Source organism: Pseudophryne corroboree, chromosome 5, assembly GCF_028390025.1.
Source record: "Pseudophryne corroboree isolate aPseCor3 chromosome 5, aPseCor3.hap2, whole genome shotgun sequence".
NCBI lineage: Eukaryota > Metazoa > Chordata > Amphibia > Anura > Myobatrachidae > Pseudophryne > Pseudophryne corroboree.
The window spans coordinates 546,581,751-546,591,518 of NC_086448.1; the positions used below are offsets into that span (position 1 = coordinate 546,581,751).

At 45.6% G+C, this 9,768-nt stretch overlaps 1 protein-coding gene across 1 annotated transcript; it reads right to left on the reverse strand.

Moving 5' to 3' along the window:
• Positions 1-4,575: 4,575 nt before the first annotated feature.
• NHLRC1 (NHL repeat containing E3 ubiquitin protein ligase 1) lies at positions 4,576-6,443 on the reverse strand. Its single transcript, XM_063924959.1, has one exon. The coding sequence runs from the start codon at positions 6,368-6,370 to the stop codon at positions 5,153-5,155; it is 1,218 nt and encodes a 405-aa protein (XP_063781029.1). The 5' UTR covers positions 6,371-6,443; the 3' UTR covers positions 4,576-5,152.
• Between the last annotated feature and the right edge of the window lie 3,325 nt (positions 6,444-9,768).

The following is a 9,768-nucleotide window of genomic DNA, read 5'->3' on the forward strand; positions in this document are numbered from 1 at the left end:
TACAATACCTCCAAACGGGATGTGGCCAAACTGAGTCATTTCACATGTTTCACCATGACCTGCCCCTGGTTGTCTTTCTTATGTTGCATTGGAATCACTAGAAGCTAAACCAAGGCAGTTATATAGCATCAATTGCTTGTGCTATATAACAGTAACTGAAAAATATTAGAACATTGTATGCTTGGATAAAAAGTTAGTTGAGGAACCCTTATTAAGAGCAAGAATGTAGATAAAGGGCCTAATTCAGACCTGATCGCACCTCTGCAAACTTGCAGAGGTTTGCGATCGGATAGTCGCCGCCCAGCCAGAGTGAAAATCTGCCCCGTGCAAGTCTGCGTACGCCGTGCAAAAAGCTTTGATAAACACCGGTCACCTGCAAATCTGTTCGCAATTCACTCACCGTCTAATTATTTTTCCAGTCTGTGCATAGCCCAGGACTTACACCTACAGTGCGAAAAAAAAGTTACCACCCCTAAACGTTTGCTTCCTGTCAATCAATCTGCGTATGCCTAGCAGTCAAAAAATATGCAGGTTTTACGATCTGTACGCATGCGCAGTCGTTCGATAATTGGCCACTTTGCAATTTCGCACAACAGCGATCAGGTCTGAATTAGGCCCAAACTGCAGGTATTCAGGAATAGGGCCTGGACCCTGCACCTGACAGATGCTAGTCTTTGTCCGTTGAGTGGCTTGCCATCAAGCAGCATATGGTGGGTGGATGATGAGAATATACTGCTGGAACAAGGTAAAGTGAAAAAATGTCACTTATGCTGGCATGCTCAATTAAATTATCTGGATGATCCACCCACTATCAGCGAAGTGCTCAGATAATTTTTCAGTGTATGCAGGCGAACAATCAGAAAATATTAATTGGTCGGTACATCCAGCATGTCCATCCAATGTGATATTTTCTAAATTTAAAGTTGGCTGCATTGGGCAGTGTATGTCCTTCTGCCAGTGACGCAGAGTGGGGGGTGGGGAGGGCGCAGAAACTCATTACCCAGGCCTGGGCTTGCTGGAGTGGCGGGGAAGGGTAGTAGTAGTACCGCCCATTATTTACATTTTCCACAAGTGATCGTTAAAAAGACAATCGCATTAGGTGATGTATGGACGGATGTAGTACGGTATGCCGGTGGCTGGGCTCCCGGCGACCAGCATACCGGCGCCGGGAGCCCGACCGCCGGCATACCGACAGTGTGGCGAGCGCAAATGAGCCCCTTGCGGGCTCGCTGCACTCACCACGCTGCAGGCACGGTGGCTATTTTATTCTCCCTCCAGGGGGGTCGTGGACCCCCACGTGGGAGAATATATGTCGGTATGCCGGGTGTCGGGATTCCGGCGCCGGTATACTGTGCGTCGGGATCCCGACATTCGGCATACAGAAGACCATCCGTATGGACACTTAAATGATGTGCAGATCAAGACTTTGGAAGGAAAAAATCTGCAGATCATTGAAACAACTCTGTAATGTATGGGTAAGTCAGATGGATTGGGGAAATAATATTTCTGTGGGGGGGGGGGAATCACAAGATCTGTGAAACAATAAATTGGTATTGCTGATATAAGGCAGCCTTTAGTTTAAAACTCACTCTTAAGAGCTGCCAGGCTGTCTGTGATGCTGATTGCTGAAGCACAATATAAGAATGCATCAGCCGTGCATCCACTCTACAGTTGTTTCCCGGCTCCTAGTCCACCCAGTGACATATTAAAGTCCACATGGGCATGGAATTGAAATTGCTATGGGGCATACTTGCCTACTCTCCCGGAATGGCTGGGAGGCTCCCAAAAAATGGGGGGGGGGGGGCACTCCCGGCCCCCCAGAAGAAAAGGCAAGTCTCCCGGACGAGTGCCCACCACCAGCAACCCACCCGCATCACCTACATAACCCCCGGCAGCACAGTTCAAAGTGCGCGGCCCGGGAGTCAGATGACGCGATTCGCGTCATCCTGGCCCCACCCCCTGCCTTGCAATGCCAATATTAACGGCATTGCTAGACAGGGGGCGGGGCCACGATGACGTGATCGTGCAGCCACGCCCCCAATCCCGCCCCTAAGCGTCATCAAGCCGCATCTCCACACCCCCGCTGCTCCGACCTGGCTGCCTCCTCCTGGAGGGGGCAGCCAGATTGTCGGTAAGTATGCTATGGGGGTGTCGCAAGCATGTCAATGGAAGTGGTCGCATACACAGACAAAGGCATAAGAGGCCACAGCCAGACAGAGAAACTACAGGTGCCTTAGGGCTGGTGGAAGTTTCGATGGTGGACACACCAATCTGTATAACTGTGTTCACAGGAGCTAAAAGTAGGTGTCTCAGTCCTTATACTGTACATTCTGTCACATGGATGTATACAAGGGAAGGACTCCGTAGAGACATTAACATAACGACGCAGACAAGGGACCGGCAATAAACGCTACTGTCTGTACTTCTGCATCTGACTCAGAATCAGGCCATATTCCACATTGCAGTGCCACTCAAAATAAATTATGCCATTTTGTAGTGTCCCAGGTACATATTATGTCACATCATAGTGCCCCAGGGCATATTTTGCCATGTTGTAGTGTCTCTGAAACAAAGTATGCCACATTGTAGTGCCCCAATACATTCTGTATTATGTTATGTAACAGTTGTAGTGCCCCACAATACACAAGTCCTCTGCAGCAGGCCTGGCCAACCTGTAGCTCTCCAGCTGTTGTAAAACTACAAGTCCCAGCATACCCAGCCACAGTTTTGCTATGAGAAAATGCTAAAACTCGGGCAGGGAATGATGGGATGTGTAGTTTCATAACAGCTGGAGAGCCACAGGTTGGCCAGGCCTTCTCTACGGGATCGATCGTCCCCTGTGGTCCTAGAAGCTGCTTTTACTGTACACTGTGGAAAGCCAGCTGAAGCTGCTTCTCTGCGCTGGCACAGTGAAACAAGCATGTCATGCTCAGATAGGTGGCTTTAAAATAATCTCAAACAGACTGAGGGGGTAATTCAGAGTTGATCGCAACAGCAAATTTGTTAGCAGTTGGGCAAAACCATGTGCACTGCAGGTGTGGCAGATATAACATTTGCAGAGAGATTTGGGTGGGTTATAGTGTTTCTGTGCAGGGTAAATACCGGCTGCTTTATTTTTACACTGCAATTAAGATTTCAGTTTGAACACACCACACCCAAATCTAACTCTCCCTGCACTTGTTATATCTGCCCCCCCTGCAGTGCACATTGTAATTCAGACTTGATCGCTTGCTAGCGTTTTTTGCAGCGCTGCGATCAGGTCTAAACTGCGCATGCGTATGCACCGCAAAGCGCAGGCTCGTCACACAGGTACAAAGCGGATCGCCGCTCAGCGTTCGGTTTGTGCGAAGAATCCATTTGCACAGGCAATCTCAAGAAGATTGACGGGAAGAAGCCGTTTGTGGGTAGCAACTGACCATTTTCTGGGAGTGTTTGGAAAAACGCAGGCGTGTCCAAGCGTTTGTTGCAGGGAGGGTTCCTGACGTCAATTCCGGTCCCGGATAGGCTGAAGTGACCGCAGCGGCTGAGTAAGTCCTGGGCTACTCAAGAGACCGCACAAGGGTGGTCATTCCGAGTTGTTCGCTCGTTGCCGATTTTCGATATGCTGCGATTTGTTGCAAAATGCGCATGCGCAAGGCACGCAGGGCGCATGTGCTTAGTTATTTAACTAAAAACTTAGTAGATTTGCTGTGGATCCTGCAGCGCTTTTCAGTCGCTCTGCTGATCGGTGAGTGATTGACAGGAAAGGGTCGTTTCTGGGTGGTAACAGTGTTTTCCGGGAGTGTGCTAAAAAATGCAGGCGTGTCAGGGAAAAACGCGGGTGTGTCTGGAGAAACGGGGGAGTGGCTGGCCGAACGCAGGGCGTGTTTGTGACGTCAAACCAGGAACTAAACGGACTGAGGTGTGAGTAGGTCTGGAGTTCTGCTAATCTTTCGTTCGCTATTCTGCTAAACTAAGATACACTCCCAGAGGGCGGCGGCCTAGCGTGTGCAATGCTGCTAAAAGCAGCTAGCGAGCGAACAACTCGGAATGAGGGCCCAGATCTGTTTGTACAGCTCTGCTACACATGTGTTCATACACTTGAAAGCGAAAATACACTCCCCTATGGGCGGCGACTATCTGTTCGCAGCAGTGCAAAAAAACCCTAGCGAGCGATCCGGTCTGAATTTTGACCCATGGTTTTGCCCAACTGCTAACAAATTTGCTGCTGCGATCAACTCTGAATTAGGCCCTGAGTCTTCAGTTCATTAACTTCCCTTTCCAAAATATCCTCAATGAGCTGCAGTCCCTTGCTAGATGAAGTCTTGTTTATAGCTTGGTAACAGGGGAAGATATATTTGGCAATTGTCAGATCTGGCCTCCATAGGCTGGACAATTAATTTATTTCCTGATTTCAAATGGCTAATTCAAACTAGTGCTAAACGTGAAGGCACGTGTAGGTCTTGCCTTCAATATGTTTGGTGTTCATCATTTACATAGCTACTGTATTTCCATTTTTGTGTCCACTAACTTTATGCTGTTATTTCTTAACCATATATTTAATATTTCTGAACTGCTTCTGTAGTAATAATAATATTATGTATAACTGATGAATCTGCAGTGGATCCTGCTCTTTATTATAGCTTAAGTCATATAATATCATCATAAGCCATATAATATCATTGCCACAAGACTCTGCAGTTAGAATAACAAATGATACATAAAGCAAATCAACCATACTGTGCATAAAACCAGAACGGGTTGTAGTCAAAATTCCCGAGGTTCGAATCAGGAGACCAACGCCAGAATACAGACTGTTGGCATTTTGTCGATGCCCAGCAACCCAACACCCGCCCTAATTCTCACTCAGTTGGTGAGTCCACGCCACCAACCGGGCGCACAGTGTGGCGAACGCAGCATCCCGCAAGGGACAAGAAGTTGCTGACATGAGACAGACTGTAGAATGGGACCTGCTCCAGTTTTTAATGTATGTGTATCATTGTATCTAAGGCCTTGTTTCATTTCCATAAACCTTTACCATGTTGCACATACTTTGAATATTGTACTTGACTATTATACTTAATACTTTGTTAATCAGATATGCTCTCTTCTGCATTCCTAAGATACTATTTTAGAAGTATATGTAGATTTCTTAATAGAGGACAATGTAGTGCTAAGTGGCAATGACTGATAAGGAAGAATAAACGAGAACAGAGTGATTTCCACTGTCTAAAACAGCAATGGAACCATTGTCTAATATGGCTAGTGCCACTGGGTAAGACAGGCCACTGGCAACAATATACTTTGATGAATTGCAGTCTTCAATTTTCTGTAAGCAGATTACACATCTATTATTTACATCAGCTACTAAAATATTTCCCACCTGATCAAATGCCACTGCTGATGTATGTGCAGCTAAAGGAAGGAACAAGCTTAGACTAAAACTATCAATTTGTCTTAAGAGCTTCATTTCTTTACTCAAAATCTTAATTCTAGTACTGGAAGAATATTTGCTGGTTTGTAAAGGGTGTTCTACCACAATAACAGCTCCACTTGTCTGACAGACCGCAATCTCCCTGGGGTGGCTCAAATGAAAACATATGCTTAAACTCTTCTTGATGCATCCTTGGGTGAAGTCAGCATCTACAAGAACAAGACTGCCAGCCTCTGGGTCAGAAACAATGACTTCATTATCAGGGTTAATGCCCAGGCCCCACGGTAAAATGAAAGGCTGTTTAACAACCAACATACACTTGCCAGATTGACTAAACACCTTAAGTGAACGATCGCCAACATCTGTCACAGCAATGAAACCATCCAGCGTGATTGCCACACCAACTGGGTAAACAATGGTATTTGCAGAATTATCTTTTGTCCCAAATTCCTGCATATACTTCCCATTCATTGTGAATCTGGCAATTCTGTTTTTACCATCATGTGCCACAACCAAAGACTTGGTCCTCTTACAGAATGCAATGCCAGTAGGGTTGAAAAGTACACCCCAACCTCCAAATGTTGTGCTGAGGTTAAAACTTGAATATTTCAATTTTGATACACAATTACTTATGCAATCTGAAGAATGAGCTTCCAGATGATCAGGAACCACACGTCCTATAATCTCCAAGAGGTGTAGAACTGGAAGACATATACTTGTCTCCAACTTCCTGCAAGCTTTGCGGCAAAATGGGCACTCCAGCCTTTCATTTCCTGGGAGACAAAGAGAGGAAACACAGTCTTGGCACATAACGTGACCACAGGGAAGGTTCCGAGGCCTATGCTTCTGCTTCTGGCTGTATTTTTCAAAACAGACCTTGCATTCAAATACGTTCACTTCTGCTTCACCCAAAAAATCCTTCATAGTCCTGATTTCTTTTTGTGCCGGTGATGCCATTGCTTTTAGCTGTAATCCTTAGCAATACTGCTAAACGCTGATCATGCTACAACATGTCACATGATAAAGCAATCCCAGACTTTCAGCAGTACTATTTATAAGCACACTGAGCAGACACTTTCAATATCTTGGTATGGCATGCCACCTAATGGACTAAAATAGCATAACTTCATCTGCCTAATTGCAAATCTATCTCTGAGTGCTTTTTGCATGTCCACTATGGGTATGGGGTGTGGTTCATCAAATCGACAGTGTCTAGGTCGACAATGTTTAGGTCGACCACTATAGGTCGACAGTCACTAGGTCGACATGGATGGAAGGTCGACAGGGTTTCTAGGTCGACATGTGCTAGGTCGACAGGTCTAAAGGTCGACATGAGGATTTTTTTTTTTGTGTCGTTTTCTTCGTAGAGTGACCGGGATCCCAAATTAGTGCACCGCGTCCCCTCGCATGGCTCGCTTCGCTCGCCATGCTTCGGGCATGGTGCCTTCGCTCCGCTACCGCTTAGCTCGGCACACTTTACCGTTCCAATCGTAGTCCACGTGGATCGTTAAGTATGAAAAAATTCAAAAAAGAAAAAAAATGTGAAAAACGCATGTCGACCTTTAGACCTGTCGACCTAGCACATGTCGACCTAGAAACCCTGTCGACCTTCCATCCATGTTGACCTAGTGACTGTCGACCTATAGTGGTCGACCTAAACATTGTCGACCTAGACACTGTCGATCTTCAGACCGGATCCCATGGGTATGATGGATAAAAAAATTCTATGAACACGGCACTGGACAAAGGGACTGATTGATGTTTGGAAGTAAAGCAAAAAAATCAAGCAACTAGCTAATACCATGTTGCACTGCAGATGGGGCAGATGTAACGTGCAGAGTTAGATTTGGTTGGGGTGTGTTCCAACTGAAATCTAAATTAAAAAATAAAGCTGTCGAACATGTGTGGGCTACATGCAAAAACAGCCAGTATTTGCCCTGCAGAGAAAAAAAAAATATTTGCTCCCCTTGCATGGCAACATGGTATTCTTCCAGGCACAAAGTTACTTGCTTTTTTTTTTTGCTTTACTTAAAAATGAATAAGGCTCATATTCAGCACATTCCACAAAATTACAATGGTATAATTGAAGTGAATATTAAATATATATATATATTTTTTTTTTTAAACATACATTTTCATAGAGTTCAGAATAAGAATTTATCAGTGATAATAACACAAATCTTCTAATTCTGCGTTCAGGGGGTCATTCCGAGTTGATAGCTCGCTGCCGATTTTCGCAGCGATCAAGTGAAAAACATTTCTGCGCATGCGTATGCCTCGCAATGTACACGCGCGACGTACGGGTACAAAGCTCTTTGTTGTGCACAGGTTCTAGTGAAGTTTTTCTTCACAATGACGGCCGCAAGAAGATTGACAGGAAGGGGGCGTTACTGACCGTTTTCAGGGAGTGTTTGCAAAAACACAGGCGTGTCTGATAAAACGCAGGCGTGGCTGGGCGTTCGCTGGGCGTCAAATGCGGACACGAATGACGTCAAGTCCGGACACGAATAGGCTGAAGTGATCGCAAGCGCTGAGTAGGTTTAGAGCAACTCTGAAACTGCACAAACTGTTTTTGCAGAGCTCGGCTGCACATGCGTTCGTACTTCTGCTAAACTAAAATACACTCCCCTGTGGGCGGCGGTATAGCGTTTGCACGGCTGCTAAAAACTGCTAGCAAGCGATCAACTCTGAATGACCCCCTCAGTCCTTTGTTGCAGAAAGGATGTCAGTTGGTATAATAAAGTCAGACCTCCATCCCAGCAGCAAATTTGTTAGCTAATGGGCAAAACCATGTGCACTGCAGGGGGGGGGGGGGAGGGGGGGGGCAGATATAATCTGTAGAGAGAGTTAGATTTGGGTGAGGTGTGTTCAAACTGAATCTAATTTGCAGTGTAAAAATAAAGCAGCCAGTATTTACCCTGCACAGAAACAAAATAACCCATACAAATCTAACTCTCTCTGCACATGTTACATCTGCTCCACCTGCAGGAGTATGGATCGTTGGATCAAACACACTTAGGTCAACAGTCATTAGGTCGACCACTATTGGTCGACATGCAGTAGGTTGACAGGGTTGCTAGATCAACATGGTCTATAGTTAGACATGAAAAAAGGTCGACGTTTTTTTTTTGGTATTGTTTTCTTCGTAGAGTGACCGGGAACCCCAATTAGTGCACCGTGTCCCTTCGCAAAGCTTCAGGCAAGGTGCCTTGCTCGGCACAGGTTACCGTTCCCAATTGTTGTCCACATGGCTCGTAAAGTATGAAAAAGTAGGAAAAATGTTTTTTTTTAACTCATGTCGACCTATCACATGTCGACCTATAGACCATGTTGACCTAGCAACCCTGTCGACCTACTGCATGTCGACCAATAGTGATCGACCTAATGACTGTCGACCTAACGACAGTATCCCACCTGCAGTGCACATGGGCCCTCATTCCGAGTCGTTCGCTCGGTATTTTTCATCGCATCGCAGTGAAATTCCGCTTAGTACGCATGTGCAATATTCGCACTGCGACTGCGCCAAGTAATTTTACAATGGAGATAGTATTTTTACTCACTGCTTTTTCATCGCTCCGGCGATCGTAATGTGATTGACAGGAAATGGGTGTTACTGGGCGGAAACAGGCCGTTTTATGGGCGTGTGGGAAAAAACACTACCGTTTCCGGAAAAAACGCAGGAGTGGCCGGGGAAACGGGGGAGTGTCTGGGCGAACGCTGGGTGTGTTTGTGACGTCAAACCAGGAACGACAAGCACTGAACTGAACGCAGATGCCGAGTAAGTCTGAAGCTACTCTGAAACTGCTAAGTAGTTTGTAATCGCAATATTGCGAATACATCGGTCGCAATTTTAAGAAGCTAACATACACTCCCAGTAGGCGTAGGCTTAGCGTGAGCAACTCTGCTAAATTCGCCTTGCGAGCGATCAACTCGGAATGAGGGCCATGGTTTTGCCCATTAGCTAACAAATTTGCTGCTGCGATCAGGTCTGCATTAGGCCCTAAGGGGGTAATTCAGATATGAACGCTGCTGTGCGTTTTCTTGCAAAACTACAACTCATGCTGAATTAGGCCAAAAGTGCATAAACACTGAACGATATCACTAACAATATCGTTCATCATTCGTAGCTTACACACTGGGCAATATTACAAACGATATCGCTCAGAAGGGTGAAAATTAGTGATATCGTTTAAAATATTGCATAGTGTGTACGCACCTTAAGTATGTCAAGGATAAATGAGCTATTAGTGAATTAAGCTGATAAATTAATGATAGATACAATGTCCTGTGAAAAAATATCAACAAATATAACCAAGTGGTTACCAGATCATAGTCCCAACTGGACTGAGCGCAGC

Excerpts from the sequence above, each read along its gene's own strand:
- NHLRC1 (XM_063924959.1), bottom strand. The coding sequence starts at position 6,370 with ATGGCATCACCGGCACAAAAAGAAATCAGGACTATGAAGGATTTTTTG.